This window comes from Neomonachus schauinslandi, chromosome 13 (assembly GCF_002201575.2).
Source record: "Neomonachus schauinslandi chromosome 13, ASM220157v2, whole genome shotgun sequence".
Lineage (NCBI taxonomy): Eukaryota > Metazoa > Chordata > Mammalia > Carnivora > Phocidae > Neomonachus > Neomonachus schauinslandi.
This window is the reverse complement of record NC_058415.1, coordinates 6,256,187-6,275,953: the sequence shown is the minus strand read 5'-3', so window position 1 is coordinate 6,275,953 and position 19,767 is coordinate 6,256,187. Positions and strand designations below refer to the sequence as shown.

Sequence of the window (19,767 nt, the reverse complement as noted above, 5' to 3'; positions counted from 1 at the left end):
AGTCCCTACTGTCCCAGATTTATAGTCCCCCCCCCCCACATCCTCCCAATCATTCTCTTATCATCCTGTTTCATTTCTGCTAAAGCATTCATAACCATCAGAAATGGTCTTCTTTATCTCCATGTTTATTTGTTCCTTTCCTCAGTTCTCCCACCCCTTACTAGAACATATTCCACTGCCTAGGATGCAATAACCTTGTCTTCTCATTCACTCATGTAGCCCTAGTGTCTACAATAGTGCTTGATACAGAGTAGGTATCAGGAAATGTCTTTGGAATTATTGTATCATATTTAGGGGTTACAACTGTGGGAAGGGGTATAAGCCCAGTTACAAGTATAGGTTTCCTGGTGAGTGAAAATAAAAAGGTGTAGGCATCCTCATCAACGTCCCCCCATTCCCACCTCTTCAGTAGCTCTGTCCTGAGTCGTCATTTGAATGTTTTTACCTTTTGTCTTTCACAGCTGTATTTGCATGTCCAGAATGTGTTAAAGACCTAAGCTTTTCAAAGCCTTTTAGAGCGTATTCACTGGAACCAAACCATTTAGGTGCAAGTCTCAGTTCTGTCCGTGTATGACCTTGGGCAAGTAATTTAAGCTCTCTGTGCCTTAGTTTACACATCCATAAAATGATGCCTGCCTCAAGGGACTGTTGGGATGATTACAATAACATATGCAAGACACTCAGAACAGTAGCCATAGTAAGTACAATATACATGTTAGTCATTAATATTAGTTGTTTTCTATCATGTGGAGACAGGACACAATTGACAAATCCAAATAAAAGAAGTATCTGTGGGATAAATGTGATGGGGAAAGTGTGTGTGACAGAGAAATGAGAGCAGCAGGACATTTGCTTCCAGGAATTCAAAACAATATAATTTATTAATTATACATTTAGATATTTGTAATACACACATACATAGGAAATATGAAAGTTATTTAGCGTACCTCCATGATTTTGTGTTGATGTTATAAATTTTATTTTAAAATAGTTTAACAAAACCCATCTTGCATTTTAATATTTTAAAATAAAATCCATGATATCAAAATCTCAATCATCTAAAAATTTGTAAAAACCATGATTCAAGTCAATAATTGTGTTTTGAGATTTGGTGGGTAAACATGATTTCATTTGTCTATGAAGAATTTACTCTGTTTCCTTCTGGCTTTTTCAAGGTTTTCAAAAGTGATCACACCTCTTGGCAGCTGCAACTTACTCTTTTCTGTTTCCAGTATGTTCTCAGCTTCACCTTAAATAAGGTACAGAAATATGCAAGGTGACAAAAAGGTCATTAGTGTTTTGTGAAAAAGCCAAATTGCTATATTCCAGTGACAAGCTGTAACACTGTGTGGAGGCATGCCTCTAAATCTCACAAATATTTCACCTGTTGTCCTCAGGAGAAGCCATCTCCCAAAGGAAGGCCATTCTTTCCTTTGGGAGGAAAAAGGAATTCTGAAGACTGAGAGAGAGAGATCAATCAGGGGCACCTGGATGGCTCAGTTGGTTAAGCCTCTGCCTTTGGCTCAGGTCATCCTGGGATCAAGCCCCACATCGGGCTCCCTGCTCAGCAGGTCTGCTTCTCCCTCTCCCTCTGCCACTCTTCCCTGCTTGTGTTCTCTCTCTCTCTCTCTTAAATAAGTAAATATATAAATAAATCTTTGAGAGATCAATCAGATGCCATAGGTTTTACTTGACAGAAGACAGCATTTTAAGATGTAGAAGAGAAAGAATACCAAGTAATATTTTTTTCCTTGAAGGAAAGTCAGAACGGTAAGCATTAGTTGTGTTTGGAGGGGTTTGGGACGGAGAAACCAAATATAGTCTTTGCTATATTGCCCCTTAATATGTGACATGAGAGAAAATAAAGCTTAATAAATTTTGCTTTTTCAGGAAAGCTATCTTTTACCTGAAACCACTTGTAAATACCCAAAATAATATTAAATGTTCTTTAGTCTGTATACATACATGCACACAAGTATAAGCATTTTTTAAAAAGATTTTATTGATTCATTTGACGGAGAGACAGCGAGAGAGGGAACACAAGCAGGGGGAGTGGGAGAGGGAGAAGCAGGCTCCCTGTTGAGCGGCGAGCCCGATGCGGGGCTCAATCCCAGGACCCTGGAATCATGACCTGAGCCGAAGGCAGACGCTTAATGACTAAGCCACCCAGGCGCCCCAAGTATAAGCATTTTTATAAACAATTCCTCTTTCAAGTAACAGCGAGTAATTTCTTAGGCCCAGTTGAAGACTAATTAGCAAAATTTAAAAAAAATTATAGTATACATTGTTGACATTCTATAAACCTTCCTTGGGAATGAAAGCAAATGTTTCTTTTTAAGTACTTCTCTTTTAGCACACAATTAAGTTATACTCCAGACAGAATAGGGCAGGCTACAATTTTGAAATTATAACATTTCAACCATCTGCAATCATATTTTTTTTTGCCTCAGTCTTAAATAGTAAATAAAAATCATTATAAATTGTATGTAATTAGACATAGGGCACCTGGGGGGCTCAGTCGTTAAGCGTCTGCCTTCGGCTCAGGTCATGATCCCAGGGTCCTGGGATGGAGCCCCGCATCGGGCTCCCGGCTCAGCAGGGAGTCTGCTTCTCTCTCTCCCTCCACCCCTTCCCCAGCTCATGCTCTCTTGCGCTCTTCTCTCAAATAAATAAATAAAATCTTTTAAAATATATATGTGATTATACAGGCCTCTAACGACTAACTAAATGTTTCCATGTGATGTGCCTCACATTTGGCAAATTCTCACGTGTTTGCAGAAGGGCTAATGATAAAGTCCGTCAAACAAGGACTGGGTATATCTTGGGTTTATCACTAGTTAACAGGGCTAAATGTTAAAACCTAAACTTTCAAATACCGCAAGTTTCCTGGTAGACTGTAAAGTTGTATTTTTTTTTAAACAGGAAATTCCCACCTGTCTTAAAAGTTTAAAATTGTATGTTCTGTGGACTCTGATGGACCTGTAATAAAATTACTTCCCAAATATACAATCATGATGTTCCTAGAAAATAAACTTGTTCTCTATTAGTAATATGTTCAAGTGAATGCTGATTAATTTTAATTTTTATGAGGCACTGAGAATTCTAATGTCCATATAAACAATGAAACAGAGTTGAACTCAGACTAATGAATTCTTAAGCAGATGAGTAACATGAAACTGAATGGGTTATTGAAATGGGCTTTAAACATTGGCAAATCAGTTGTGTAGTTTCCAGCTTAAAATGGGATTAGACTCCAAAATTTAGTTTGTATATCAGTGTTTTAGAACTCGAAATACATTTTCCCATAGTGATAATGCAAGAAATCACTTGCTAGGCCGCCAACAAAAAACTGTTCAGTCCACAATATAGCTGAACTATGATACCGATAGTGCTTGACCCCAAGGGACCTTTTAGCAGAGTTTCTGTGTGGAAAATGTATTTCCATCTTCAATGGGAATTTTTAAGAACATATAATCCTTGTATCTCCCTAGGCCTGGGAAAGAGATGTTCTACTCCCTACTCCCAATACCTGCAGAGGAGTCGGCACTTCCTCCTTTCCTGTACCAAATCAGTGCCCACAGAGCTTTAGCGATAGTGATGTGCCCATAGATATAGCCCAGGAGAGGAAAGGATGGCAAAAATGAAGGCTTGGGAAAGCACAGTTTCCAATATGCTTTGGGTTGAAGCCTCGAGAAGAAGGGACACGGGCCCCATGAGAGAGTCTTCCTGGTACGGGAATGAATTCTGTGGCAGCGGTGCTATTTTCTAGGGCAGTCAAAGCCAGAGTTTGTGAGAGCAGCATGGTGCGGTGATTATTTAACAACCAGCTCTCCAGAAAAACAAATGTACATGAGTTATAAACTTATGAACATAAGTTTATTATAAATTTTACTTATATAAAATAGATGTAGCATATAATTTATAAAAAATAATGAAATGTTCAATATACTTTATTATAAATTTCACATCGCAAATGGATTCTCACGGAATGTTTTTACTGACTTCTGTTGGACTCTCATATTCATAGCTAAGCTATAGTTGCAATTGATGAGGGACTATAATTCCAACATGAATGATGGTGGTATTTTCATTTACCCTAACAAATAGGACAAAAGTGGAAACAATGACATATGTTGTAAATTTTTTTGTTTGGAAATGATGTAAACAACTTGGCTGAGTCTGATAACAGTTTTTAAATGTTAGGAGAATATTTCCTCAATTGTTTGTGCTATTCACAATGTAATGGCTACTGACACAACAAAAATTTAAGCATAATCTGCAGTATTTAACATTTGCTTCATCACTTCCTTAAGGCTAGACTATGGGTTGGCAAGTTTTCTTAAAAGGGCCAGACAGTAAATATTTTAGGTTTGTGGGGCCTTATGTCTCTGTTGCACTAACTCAGCTGTCATGGTAATGGGAACACATCCATAGACAATTCAGAAATGAATGGGCATGTCTGTTTTAATAAAACTTTACTTTCAAAAACATGTGGCCACCCTGCAGGCCATAATTTGCCAAACCCTGGCTTAGATGGTCAACAAAATAATAATTCAAGCCTTTTTGTGGTGTTTGCAGATTCCTTGGTATAAATATTCCCACCACGACCAACTTCATGCCACTGAAGTTGGAGTTGTATCTGTTATCTTATTGTGTGTGTATTGTATCTGTACCCTATCACACAGGTACAGTAGATATACATAAGACAGATACACATAACTTCAGAGTACAGATAAGAGTAAAATAATGAAAAACTGATAAGTTCTGAGTATTATTGCCATTGTTTTTAATATAATTTAATATTATCTTTGTAATTTATTTAATTGTAAGTTTATCTAATTTAATGTTTAATAATGACTGTATTTAACAACCAGCTTACAAATTCCTGAAAATTTGATAGTCAGTTCTTGTGAGCTGGAATGAGCTGACTCCAGCATACTTCTGTGAGAGGGAGCAGAAATGTTGGTCATTGGAAGCTCAGGGAGAGGCTGTCTTGTCAGAATGTTCATAAATCAAGGGTCATAAGAAGAGGATCCTTGAATCAGAAAATGAATCAGGAATACATTCTAGTTTATCAAAGACTGACCTTTCATTCTTTGTAGAAGGGTTCCATATCCTAAGTCATACTGGTATGTGAAGATGAAGCTTAATGGAATAATAGGGAAGAGGAAGGCTGGCTTCTTCCTTCTTATTGCTCTGGTTCAAGAACAAAAAAGAAAAAAATATTAAGAATGACCTGTAAATACGTATCTCTATACTCAATGAAAAAAAAATTACCTGCTTTTTCAAAGAATGTTCTCCATTTTAGAAGTTACTTAGTTCATTTGAGTCTCCTATGGAAATAGGATTTTCTTACCCACTACGCCTCACCAGATTCTGCAATTCTCAAGGGCAGAATTTGTGATTTGCCCATCTTTGTTTGATGTTGAGGCTCAGATTACTCATTTAAAAAATGGTTAAGTATTGATATCTGCCCCTTAGGGATTATGGAGATAAATTTGCAGAAGCCTTCTTCTATCTTGGTGTCAAGTCAGTCCTCTCTCTAACTTACATAATGGAGACAAGGATGGAAGAAATCTGAGGAACTAGAGGTAGAATTGACTATTTCTACCCTGGTTCTACAGTCACTTCCAAGTGCTAAGCTATAAGGGGTTATATATACACTATTTGGACCAAAGTCCTATCTTGGCCAACTTGATAGTAATATGATAATGTCAAAAACAAAAAGAAGCAAATTATTTAAGAAAAATTTAAAGTAAATAGCAAACATACCCAGCTGTTAAAGATATGGCTGCAATGCCAAAAAAAGTTCTAAAATATTTGAGGAATTCCCGAGACCAAGCAATCTGCAAGGCCATTTGTCTTTCTCTCATTTCATTCTGCATCATTAGCTGCCTTTCCAGCTGAGGATGAAACAAATGACAAAGTCTGGTTATTCATCTTTTGATTCTGAGCACAGAATTAATAATCTGCTTTTCCAGGGGATTTTCACTCTTCAGTTGCTTTGATTTGTCTTTTTTTTTTTTTTTTTTTAAATCTCAGTAGACTTCGACTAAAGCTCTTCTGGATAGCTATCCCCACCTGTCACCTTGGCAGTGAAATCTTCCTGGAATATATACAGAATAGATGTGATATTCTTCTTCTGTGTCCTGAGGTCTCGAATGCGTGTGGTCTGGGGCTTTTATTCAACCCTAAAATACATGTTCAGTATATTCTGTCACATGTGAGGAAAGATCTATGTGCCTTTAAATGCAGGTACCTCTTATTGATCTTTATTACAACTTGCACTGAAATTATTTTGCCTTCCAAATTTATCCAACTGCAAATTGACATTCATGTGGAGTAGCAGGTCCATATCATATTATGATAAGATGGTAGAGGGTATTCTTCTGAGACATCAGTGGAGATTTTTCTTTGCCACTATTCTCTTGATGCCTCAAGTCCTTTGTCACTTTAGTCAGTGTCTTTCACTGCAGTGGAGCAGAAAGCAGGTATAGCGCAGAACACAGAAGGCGACTGGATTTCTGGATGGATTTTTAGAAAACACACAAGAGAAGCAACAGTGTAGAAGCCTATTATTTTGAGAAAGATTCTTGAGAGAGAAAAGTTTTTTAAATTCTAAAACCTTGGCACTGTGTATCATTAGCAGAACCTAGAGGAGAGCAAGCATAGAATTCATGATGTAGACCATAGGGTGGGGAGGAATGAGTAATAATGTGACTCAGTTTTCTCTTCTTGCCTTCTTTAAACTGTGAGAAGAAACTGGAAGAGGAAAAAGGAGACTTTAGATATAAAGATGGGGCTTGGTTCCTTGGCCTCTCTTAGGGGTTGAAACTCTGGAGAGTTGTGATGGATTTGGGATTTGGGAACCCCTGGACAGAGAGCACTTGTAGACCTATCTTCTGTCAAGAATTCTGGGAAGGGGCAACTAAAGTAGAGCAGAAATGGTTTCAGGGCAGATCTAAGCTTAGAGCAGACCTAAGAGAGGCCAAGGGGTGTGGAGAATGTTTGCAAGGTTCCCATATCAACCTGAAGAGGGGCACAGTTGGTAGCTGAGAATTGAAAGCAGGTGGCTTACCAGGTAGTCACCAAAACCTAGAGACTGGGGACCCTTTACAGACACTTAGGTAGAGGCCATAAAACAAGTGCTGGGCAGGGAAAGTGGCTGGATGTCAGAGGATTAGCAGTACCCTAGAGTGCAGAGGTGATGGCCAAACCAACCTGAAACATGGTGGAACACCCAGAACAGATCACCCGGCACTGCCCAGGTTGATCAAACAGAAAATAACTACAGAAGCCTCCTCCAACCAGATGTGCCTTCCCCGTGACCATGCCACTCGAGCTTACTTGGACTCAAACCGAGATGGGGCAGGGAAAAAAATGGACAGAGAAGGGGAGAGGGCCAAGCTGAATTTTAAGAAGTGAGTTTTAAGGTGAAGTAAGTTTTAAGGTGAGTCCCTTTGACTTGTCAAAATTAAACTTGCCCTCAGCAGTAGAAATTGAAGTTCATTTTGGGTTCAGTTAGAGAGTAAATAGTGTTTTTGCATACATGATTATTTAGCATGTGAAATTCATCCTTGCTATATTACTTATTTAAAAAACTTACATGATAGTTCATAGTATCCTTCCAAAGTGATGTAGAATGCATGAATTAATCATTTGTGTTGTTATCAAAAGGCAGCTGAATCCAGTCACGACACAGATGAGTGCAAGATCAGCGGTTCTGAATCTTAACTGCACATTGTGAGCATCTAGGGAGCTTTTCAAAATCTCAATGTCCAGGCCCACATATCAGACCAATAAAATCAGGAGGGACCAATGAAACCAGGATCTGGAGTTAGGACCAGTCATTAGTATTTTTTAAAGGTTGCCACGTAATTCCAGTGTACAGCTAGGATTGAGAACCACTGCCTGAAAAAACTCACAGCCTAGGTTTTTCCCACCAAAGATCAAGCTGAAATATCAGTCTGAAAACTGATCCTCTTGGAACTCTCAAAAGATTGGGGACAGAGGGCTTTTTAAGGTGGTGGAACCCATCTGTATGGTACTGTCATGCTGGATACGTGATACCTGCATTTGTCAAAGCCCTTTAAACTTCACAGCACACAGTGAACCTCATTGTATACAGTAATGGGGCATCCAAGATGGGATTCTGGCACAGAAAAAGGACATCAAGGAAAAACTAATGAAATTTGAATATGGAATTTATTTAAAAGTGAAATACCAATGTTAATTTCTTAGTTGTGACAACTGTGCCATAGTAATGTAAGATATTAACTGTAGAGTATACAAAGGGTAGGGTATTCAAGAACTCTGTCCTCTTTTTCTATAAATCTAAAAGTGTTCTAAAGTTTATTTTTAAAAATGGTTATGAACAAATCCTATATTCTGGGTCTCTTCTACTGATAAGAATAGAGGCACGTATCTCCATATATCATAGATAAATTGTGAAAATCAGCAGGATTGTGTAACTGCAACAAACTCTGAGCCTAGAGTAAAAAAAAAAAAAAATATGCATACCTTTTCCATGGGCAAAAATTTCCTGATGAAAGACGTCATTGAGCTATAATTTTAATTATCAATTAAAGCTCTATTAACTACCTGTACTTCATAAAATTATGCTTAAAATCATAGGTCTAGATCTAAATACATTTAAAAACTCAAATTAATAAGGGGCACCTGGGTGGCTCAGTTGGTTAAGTGTCTGCCTTCAGCTCAGGTTATGATCCCAGGTTCTGGAATGGAGCCCCGAGTTGCATCCTGCTCCCTGTTCAGCAGGGAGTCTGCTTTCTCCTTTCCCTCTGCCTGTCCTCCTGCTCGTGCTCTCTCTCTCTCTCTCAATCTCAAATAAATAAATAAAATCTTAAAAGAACCAAATTAGTTAATAATTTATTACCAAACTTCTTCAGTAGCCATAAAGGGATAATTATGTTGATGCAGTTGTTAATTTATCAATAATAGGCATCATGTAACTAAGTGTACATTCATTTTCACCGTTCTTTCCCCAATATTGACACTAATGAGAAATAAGAGCAAAAGAGAACATGTACAGTAAGTTTCCTTAGCAGTCTTTAACCCAAATCATAAATGTAAAATTCTTTATTTTATTTTATTTTAATTAATTATTTTTAAAGTAATTTTAAAAGACTTGTTTACAAGAATGTTTAATTATAACTCTGTGGTCATATGCCCAGGAATAATAACTAAATCTGTGCTAATTTATTTTCCTCCTTTGTTTATGTATTTATTTATTTATTAGAAAATCAATTAAAATATAGTGTATTATTAGTTTCAGGGGTAGAATTTAGTGATTCATCAGTTGCATACAACACCCAGTGCTCATTACATTAAGTGCCCTTCTTAATGCCCATCACCCAGTTACCCCATCCCCCCACCCACCTCCCCTCCAGCAACCCTCAGTTTGTTTCTGAATTAAGAGTCTCTTATGGTTTGCCTCCTTCTCTGATTTCGTCTTGTTTTATTTTTCCTTCCTTTCCCCTATGTTCATCTGTATTGTTTTTCAAATTCCACATATGAGTGAGATCATATGATAATTGTCTTTCTCTGATTGACTTACTTCACTTAGCATAAGAACCCTTTAGTTCTGTCCATGAGGTTGCAAATGTAAGATTTCATTCTTTTTGATGGCTGAGTAATATTTCATTATATGTATATACCACATCTTCTTTATCCATTCATTTGTCAATGGACATTTGGGCTCTTTCCATATCTGGGCTATCGTGGACATTGCTGCTATAAACATTGGGGTGCATGTGCCCCTTTGAATCACTATGTTTGTATCCTTTGGATAAATATCCAGTAGTGCAACTGCTGGGTCGTAGGGTAGCTCTATTTTTAAGTTATTGAGGAACCTCCATACTGTTTTCCAGAGTGGCTGCACCAGCTTGCCTTCCCACCAACAGAGTAAGAGGGTTCCCCTTTCTCTGCATCCTTGCCAACATCTGTCGTTTCCTGACTTGTTAATTTTAGCCATTCTGACTGGTGTGAGGTGGTATCTCATTGAGGTTTTGATTTGGATTTCCATGATGTGGTGTGATGTTGAGCACTTTTTCATGTGTCTGTTGGCCATTTGTATGTCTCCTTTGGAAAAACGTCTGTTCATGTCTTCTGCCCATTTCTATTTTAAAAGAATTTTAGATCTTTTCATAATATTAATTTTTTGTCTCTATTATTTTTTGGTATTGCTTTACAGAACAATTTGAAATTAGAATGTTTCAGATTATGACTTCAGACTAGTGACCTTACACGTTTATCTGATACTACTTTAACAATTATAGAACCATAGTTAATTTTAAACAGAACATAATAAAAGGGAGCTAGCTTATTAGAAATAACTGTATATAGTAGGAGAAACCACATTCTGACCATCTGCATAAAACTGTTATATCTGCTCTTTCTTGTGTATTTTAATTCTTCAGTTTCTTTGTTTAAAAAATATTAAGAACAGCCACAAAATTACTGATCTCAGTAATTTGTCGATCTCTTGAGTTTCAGAAGGGACAGTTACATAAAGGTCCACAGACCACTTAATGCAAGTTTTCCTTGCATTTTGTATTAACAATAATACAATGATTAAATTTTACTTGGACACATAAAACATTTTCAGAGCACAGAGAAGGCAATGACAGTGTCCTATAAATTATCTTCATTGCATTTTTTTATATTGAAGCCTTTTCTATTTTGAGAAATAATTAGGCCATTCTCAAAAAAATTCAATTATTTCTGTGTTTTTAGTTTCCAATGGTCTCTTAACTTATGCATAATGTATTCCCAAGTAACAGAAAAGTTCTGTTTTTATTTGCTTCATTGGGCAATGCCAAAAAGTATTCTATGTGTCCTGCCGCAAAAGAGGTTTATTTTTACCAGAAATGAAAATATTTTGTATTTGTCTTTGCCTTTGTTAAATTAACAGAAACATTATTGATACCCTCTAAACTAAAAGCAAGATCAGAAGTTCAGATAAACAGAAAACAAACTAAGATTGTTAAAATAAAGCAACTGTAATGAAAGCTGTGACAAGTAGATTTATCCTTAAATTGCTCTACAGATATTTTAAATGCTCAACATCCAAAATAGAGCTACCATACGATCCAGCAATTGCACTACTGGGTATTTACCCCAAATATACAAAAGTAGGGATCCGAAAGGGTACGTGCACCCCAATGTTTATAGCAGCAATGTCCACAATAGCCAAACTGTGGAAAGAACCAAGATGTCCATCAACAGATGAATGGATAAAGGAGATGTGGTATATATATACCATGGAATATTATGCAGCCATCAAAAGGAATGAGATCTTGCCATTTACAACGACGTGGATGGAGCTGGAGGGTATTATGTTGAGCGAAATAAGTCAAACAGAGAAAGACATGTATCATATGACTTCACTGATATGAGGAATTCTTAATAGCAGGAAACAAACTGAGGGTTGCTAGAGTGGGGGGTGGGGTGGGAGGGATGGGGTGACTGGGTGATAGACACTGGGGAGGGTATGTGCTCTGGTAAGCGCTGTGAATTGTGCAAGACTGTTGAATCTCAGATCTGTACCTCTGAAACAAATAATGCAATATATGTTAAGAAAAAAAAAAAAAGAAGAAGAAGAAGGTAGCAGGAGGGGAAGAATGAAGGGGGGGAAATCGGAGGGGTAGACGAACCATGAGAGACGATGGACTCTGAAAAACAAAATGAGGGTTCTAGAGGGGAGGGGGGTGGGAGGATGGGTTAGCCTGGTGATGGGTATTGAGGAGGGCACATTCTGCATGGAGCACTGGGTGTTATGCACAAACAATGAATCATGGAACACTACATCTAAAACTAATGATGTAATGTATGGGGATTAACATAAGAATAATAAAAAAAAAAGAGTTAAAAAAAAATGCTCAACATCCAGTAAGTAGTTTGGGGAGAATCCAGAAGGGGAAATGAGTAATAAGTTTGAGCTTTAAATAAAAGGGCACTATTTTTTTATGAATGACTTATGAAAATAATTGAACATAAACAAAGTTATAGTAGTATTTAGAAGCTTGAAAGCTTTGCTTGTACAGCATCTTGTTACACATCTTCCTATAAAGATTAAACACAATTAAATCCATTTTTACTCCCAGATGTTTATAAACAGTAAGGTCACCAAAAGTAAAAAATACAAATGCCAGTTTGGCAAAAACCCTTTATGTTAAGCTGTGGATTCCAAAATGTATTGACTCAGGTCAGATATGAAACCCAGCTGCATGGGAGTCTGAGAAATTTGCCTTTGGCTTTCCAGCCTCTGTTGTATTGGTAGGCACTCTATAAGGGAGTTGGAATGGAACAGAAGTTAAACGATCCAATCAGCATTAACTGCCACAGAAGGTATTATCTCAGTTTACAGTTAAGGAAACTGATTATTAAGTTTGAGTGATTTTCCCTGTGGCCTCGCTTATTGAATAGCAGACCTGGGATTCTGACCTAGACCTGCCTGTCCCAAAGTCCAAATTTGCAGTCTACTGTAAGTATACTTGCAATAATCAAGTCAGTATAGAAAATCGAGGTGAATGGACAAGGTATGTGATAACCATCTGAAGAGCCATTAGCGTTCCATATTAATTAATGCCAGAATTTTAGAAAGACTGAATAAAGAGCTCTAAATTGACCTGGGGTGCAGACTGACCTAAATTATTCTGCTTAAATCTCTTTGAAAGAACCTCAACAACCCACTGCCTCCAGTTTCTCACCAGCATTTCATGCCTCCCTTCCCTTGGTGATTTCAGTGATCACCACTCTGAATGTGAGCCTCCCAAGGTCCTTATAAGACCTCCTTCTCAATGCTATATCTAATTCCTCAGAGAACTGGGAGGCACCACCACTTCCAAATAATGACCATGGTCTGCAGACTTGACTGTCTAAACATTTCTTGAGAGATGTGGCCTCCCATATCCTGTGGCACAGGCGTGGGTTTGGGGCTCCAGGCCAAGAGCCCTGAGAGAGAACAAGGCTAGCCCGTGGCTTTTTTTTTTTTTTTTAATTTTATTTGAGAGAGAGAGGACGCATGCATGCACTCGAGCACGAGCGGTGGGGAGGGGCAGAGGGAGAGGGAGAAGCAGATTCTTTGCTGAGCAGGGACCAGACAAGACAACACAGGGCTCCATCCCAGGACCCTGAGATCATGACCTGAGCTGAAGGCAGATGCTTACCGGGCTGAGCCAGCCAGGCGCCGCCCCCCAGCCTATGGCTTTATAAGGAAAATAGTGTCTGTGCTCAAGAAGAGGGCAGAATGGAAATTCAGAAAGGTCGAGACCTGCTCCCCTTCTTACAGAAAGGGATGCAAAGGGAAAGGGTGACTCCTAAAAACAGATGAGCACTGGAGCCTTTTCCAGAAAAGGTCCTTCAAATCCTCTGTTTACTTTCCCCCAGAATTTCCTGCTTAGCCATTTCCTCTTGGTCTTCCAGTTCCTCATGATATCATCACCTTGTAGTCTCCAACTACCACTGCCTGCTGATGACTTCTGAATTCTAAATCTCTATCCTAGAACTCTTTTAGTGGTAGATGCTATTTCCAACTGCCTTCTGGGCACCTCCCCTGGGACACTGATAGGCAGGTCTTACCAAAATGTCTCTGCATATCTCTTGAATCCAGTCTCTTTCTTCTCTGCTCTCTTTGCTCTAGCTCCAGCCCAGACCATCATTATCCATCAACAAAAGCACAGTATTACCACCAACAGTGTTCTCTGTTCCTAGTTTCTTCCCCATCCCATCCGTTTTTTAATACTTCTCTCTTTATCTTTGTTTATACTTATATTCCTGTCTTAAAAAGGATTCTTATATTACTTTCCTGCTGAAAAACTTTCACTGGTTCTTTAATTCCTAGACATGACATAGCCTTTAAAAATTCTATTCTGGTTTACCTCTTGGGCTTCATGTCCTGCCAGTCTTCTCCTTGACTCCAGCTACCAGCCTTCACCTGTCCCAACCATGTTCACCTTTCCAACACATTTTTGCTTATGGAAGGAGACAGACTTTGGGGTTGCATGGACTAGGTTCAAATTCTAGTTATGTCACTTACTTGCTATGTGATTGTGGATAAGACCCCTAATGTCTTGACTCCCAATTTCTCTATCTTTAGGAGCAACATACCTATCTTACAGGTTGTTTTTCTAAATAATGTGGCATATTGCAAGGGACTGGTGCACCACAGCCATTGGTGTGTGTTGGCCCCTTTGTCTTGCTTTTTCCTCTTATCTCCTGTCCCTGGTGGATACTTAGGCTTAGAGCCTTATTCTTTCACTTTCTTCACTCTCTCTTTCTCGGAGAGAAAGGGGAAAAACACAAAATCTCCATAGAAATGAACATATTATTCCTAAAAGCTAATGGCTGTTGAGTCATTCACTTCCTATAACAGTCTGTTTGGCAGATGTTACTAACATCCCTGTTTTTCCAGAAGAGGAAACTGATGGTAAGAATGATGAGGTAACTCGCCAGTATGTGTAGTTCTGTATGTACCGGGTTTTCTTTTACCTCTTATATAAAGACACTGTTGCTCCAAAAGTTTAAAAGGCACATGCAAATTTGTAGAATGAGTGCTTGGCAAGGCTAGAGCTCCTTCTCTGGACTGTTAATCCAATGTTCTCAATAAAACCCACCTTCCCTAATATTTATTTTCAAATAATAGGTCATGCTGTTCATTTAGGAATCGAAAAATGTTTTACATAATCTATTTAATTCATAAGATGTTTACTTTATTGCAAATGTAACTTACCCAACAATAATCAATAACTTCTTTATAGAATGAACTTTAAATGTTGTAATAGCTGGTTACAAATGGAGTTACAGTCTTCCAAAGATTAGCCTAGCATTTAGTTTTTGTAATTTGATAAGAACAGGCCAAAAAATAAAAACAAAAAGAAATATAGAAATGCTACATTTCCAGCAATATCAGGGAATCGGCTGTTCATATTTAAAAGCATTATCCAGAGGACTAAAATATACTCCTTTAAGCAAGAAAATTTGCAAAAGATTTCTAACCATTTTAATAGATGTTTGTCTAAAAGCTATCTACTGCTTTCACTCTGGTACACCGTATAATATGCTGTTGCCTTCATAATAGAATATAGCAAACCAAAGTTGTTTGATGGCTTATTTGTTTATAAATTTAGTCAGTTAGTGGTTATATATCCTTTTCCAGGAAGGTTTGGAGGTGGTTTGAACATTAGGAGACTTCCTTTTGTAAAGACACAGAGTTATCATTAGTTCTCCTGTGCTGTAATGCAGGGGCGCTGCCAGAGTCCGCTGAGTGGCCCTGGGCCTCTGCGTCTACCTTCTGTCTCCTCCCCTCCTATATCAAGTAGTTACTTCTCATTCTTAGTAGCAAATCCTCTCTTAAGCACCAGTCTCTCCTGGATTCCCTCTCTACTCTGTGTCTTCCTTTCGTTCTGCCTCAATGATCTGTTGCTTTTAATTGTCTTAGGGACAGTAAGGGAGCAAAGCTTGTTAGAACTGTGTATAAAATAAAAATACATACATTCCTAATACATCCTAATGAGGACTTGAAAGTCAGGGGTTTCCTGTGGGTATGTTGCATGCATTTTAGAACATGGCCTTGTTATAATTATTTGGTTCTTTTGTCTTTAAGTATTTCTTCTTGCTTCCTTATCATGTTCCAGATAAGAGGTGGTCAAATAGATGACTTTGGTCTAATCAGATGCCATTATAGTCAAAATAAAAAGGGGAGTAATATTGTTTACACCTCTTACAATTATAGCCAGAAAATTTGTGAAGTACTTATTTTCAGGAATTGAGCCAAAGCAAGAGAAGTAAAACAAAGTAAAACAAAAAGACAAAACTAACCCCCCACCCCAGTACAATTAGTTTCCCTTCTATCTTCTCAATGAGTTGTGCTTCTAATCCTACGTTTTGATAACTTAGGGGAAATCCTGAAACTGAGGGTTTTTATCCAATAAAAAGTACTTTTGTACTTTCATGTGGTTTTATTACATTCAGAAATGTTCTAAATCTAAAATAAGTCTTCCAAAATGCTTCAGAAGATGGAGGAATCCAGAGCAAGAAACAAATAAGGGTGATTAAAAGCTATGTTGAGCAAAGGCCTTCCCACCCGGTTGGCAGAAATTTTTAAAACATTTTTTTTGACAAGCTGATTCTGAAATTTCCTTGGAGGAGGAAATATACAGCAAAATGGATGAACCTCAAAAATATTATGCTTACTGAAAGAAGCTGGACACAAAAGACCATGTATTGTATAATTCCATTTATGTGAAAGGTCCAGAAAAAGCAAATCTATAGAGAGACAGAAAGTAAATTAGTGATTTTCTGGATCTGGTGTTGGGATCAAGGACTTACTATAAATGAGCACAGGGGAATTTTTGGAGATGATGGAAATGTTCTCAAACTGGATTATGGTGATGGTTGTATAACACTATAAAATGCACTAAAAATCATTGAACTGCATCCTTACAATGGATGGATTTTATACTATATATATCACACCTCAACAAAGGTGTTTAAAAAAAATAGAAATGGGACACGGTACCCTTTCACCATCAGTCATGATAGGTAAGTAACAGCATGTATTTATTTTCAATCATCATTAAAGACAAGGAAGATGTGTGGCAATAATAGTTGCCTGACTACATAATTATTCCTGCATCTTTAAAAAGGTCTTTTGTGATGGCCAACAGACACATGAAAAAATGTTCAACATCACTAGCCATCAGGGAAATACAAATCAAAACCACAATGAGATACCACCTTACACCAGTTAGAATGGCAAAAATTAACAAGACAGGAAACAACAAATGTTGGCGGGAATGCAGAGAAAGGGGAACCCTCTTAAACTGTTGGTGGAAATGCAAGCTGGTATATCTACTCTGGAAAACAGTATGCAAGTTCCTCAAGATGTTAAGAATAGAGCTACCCTACGACCCAGGTATTGCACTACTAGGTATTTACCCCAAAGATGCAGATGTAGTGAAAAGGGCCACATGGACCCCAGTGTTCATAGCAGCAATGTCCACAATAGCCAAACTGTGGAAAGAGATGAGATGCCCTTCAGCAGATGAATGGATAAAGAAGATGTGGTTCATATATACAATGGACTGTTACTCAGCCATCAGAAAGGGTGAATACCCACCATTTGCATCGACATGGAGGGGATTATGCTAAGTGAAATAAGTCAAGCAGAGAAAGACAAGTATCATATAGTTTCACTCATAATGTGGAACAGGAATAGCGCAGAGGACCACAGGGGAAGGGAGGGAAAACTGAATGGGAGGAAATCAGAGAGGGAGACAAACCGTGAGAGACTCTGGATTCTGGGAAACAAACTGAGGGTTACAGAAGGAAGAGGGGTGGGGGGATGGGGTAACCAGGTGATGGGTATTAAGGAGGGCACATGTGGCGATGAGAACTGGGTGTTATACGCAACTAATGAATCACTGAACACTACATCAAAAACTAATGATGTGTACTCTATGTTGGCTAATTGAGCATAATAATAAAATAAAATAAAATAAAATAAAAAGGTCTTTTGTGTTCCACTCTCAGTAATTGTTAAAAAACATCTGAACCATTTGGTAAGGAATAATTCTATTCAGATGCAAAGACTTTATCATTTTATAATAAAACATTCCATCTTTACATTTATTAAAGAGGGAAGGAAAGACTGTTTAGCATTGTATATGTTCCTCTTTGTAAATCATTACTTTTAAGCTTCATATTCCATACATTTTCTATTCTCATACTAAAACATACCAAATTTTCCTTGCAGTTGCAAGAGGTGGGGAGAATATTGTTTTTGTTTTTTTTTTCTTTATTAAAGGTTCTTTATTCTCTTCAAGTTTTCTTATTACTAATACTAATATCACCCTCCCTGGGTATTAGATGCTTACTTAACCCTAAAGAGGTGCAATCTACACCACAGCAAATTTTTGGTCAAGAGGGTGAGTTGAAGTGATTTGCCTTCCTTTAAAACATTGCTGGAATATAAGCCGTCACTGTTTTTTTTTTTTTTATATATATATATATATATATTTTTATTCTTATGTTAATCCCCATACATTACATCATTAGTTTTAGATGAAGTGTTCCATGATTCATTGTTTGTGCATAACGCCGTCACTGTTTTTGCAACGAATTTGGGGAGCTCAGCTTGTATGGTTGTTACATCTGGAGATTCTTTTATTTAGAAGAAAATGTATTTGTACAGTGGCTAAAATTAGAATCCAATTAATATTAGAAAGTTAATCTAGTGATATAATGATTACTAATAGGAAGAATTCATGGGGCAGGTCATCTCCAATTCTAATGAATTTTAGGCAAACCTTTAAATTAGAAGTTTCTTATTTAAACCTGATTTCAACATAAAGACAAAAGTAGGTTGTGGAAAGAATTCGTTATCTAGTTATCCATTTCTGGGAAATAATACTTCCAATACTCATGTTCACATGTGATTTTAAAAATAAAATACCATCTCATTATTATAAGAAAGATGGGTATTAAGGAGGGCACGTATTGCATGGAGCACTGGGTGTTATACGCAAACAATGAATCATGGAACACTACATCAAAAACTAATGATGTAATGAATGGTGATTAATATAACATAATAAAATAAAATTAAAAAAAAAAGAAAAAAGAAAATAACCATTAATTCCTGAAAGGGAAAAATTGTTATTTTTACATCTGTCCTTTTCTGATGTGTGTGCGTCTAAGAGTTCTACAGAAAGGTGAGCCTGATCCAGTCATAACTAGTAAATCTTAGATTTGCTGCTGCTTAATCCCTGCAGTGACACTCATTCCTCCTGCAATGTAATGCTAAATAAAAACCCAAACTGAATAGCCACAGATAAGGAGAGGTCAAATTGGGAAACATAAGCATAAAAGTAGAGTTTTATGCCATAAAATTTTCTTCTATAATCCTCCTGAATGTTTTTGCTTAATGAGAAAGAGGTACATTTTTTGTTTTGGCTGTTTATTCACACTGACTTCTTTTTTTGAAAACTAAAGCCTACTTTGATAGTACTGATAAGCTAAGATGGGAAGTATTAAAACAATAGTGGCTTAGTATCAGCTCACCGTGGGCGGCGGCGGGGGAAGAAAAGGCCACAGAAAAGACAGTGTGGTGGAAAGGGAAAGGCGTGAGCTTTCATGAAAGATACTGGCATCGTTAATTCTCAGTCTGGAAGAAGACAGCACTCCCTGTGTCAGATCAAATAGAGAATGAATTCCAGGTGAATCAAACCTTTAAATGTACCAAATGAAATGATAACTATAAGTAAAGTTTGGAGATTGCTTGTATAACCTTAGAGAAGCAAAGACCTTTACAAGGAAAGCAGGAAACACGAAGGAAGAGATTAACAGATTTTATACATTAAAAATGAAAAATTCACTACTTCATACCCATTAGGATAGGATGGCTATCATTTAAAAAAACATACAGAAAATAACAAGTGTTGGCAAGAGGCAAGGATGTGAAGAAACTGGAATTGCTGCTGGGAATATAAAATGGTGCAGCTGCTATGGAAAATGGTATGAGGATTTCTCAAAAAAAATTTAAACATAAAATTACCATATGATCCAGCAATTCCACTTCTGGTTATATTCCCAAAAGCAATGAAAGCAGGGACTGGGATAAATATTTGTACACCCCTATTCACAGCAGCATTATTTACAATAGCCAAAATGTGGGAGCAACTCAAATGTCCATTGACAATTGAATGAATAAACAAAATGTGGCATGTATACATATATATATATATA

The 19,767-nt window shown here is 37.4% G+C and overlaps 1 protein-coding gene across 2 annotated transcripts in view; it reads right to left on the bottom strand.

The window, feature by feature from the left end:
• Positions 1-846: 846 nt before the first annotated feature.
• The window catches only part of PLGRKT (plasminogen receptor with a C-terminal lysine), a 53,355-nt gene continuing 34,434 nt past the window's right edge, over positions 847-19,767 (bottom strand). The window contains exons 2-4 of one of the 2 annotated variants that reach the window (XM_044920624.1): positions 5,773-5,903; positions 5,087-5,196; positions 847-1,249 (exon numbers count right to left, since the gene is read on the bottom strand). In XM_044920624.1, the coding sequence (XP_044776559.1) occupies positions 1,128-1,249; positions 5,087-5,196; positions 5,773-5,903 (363 nt within the window). In that variant the 3' untranslated portion in view covers positions 847-1,127. The remainder of the gene's footprint in view (positions 1,250-5,086; positions 5,197-5,772; positions 5,904-19,767) is intronic. The other variant, XM_021694415.2, reaches the window with a different exon arrangement.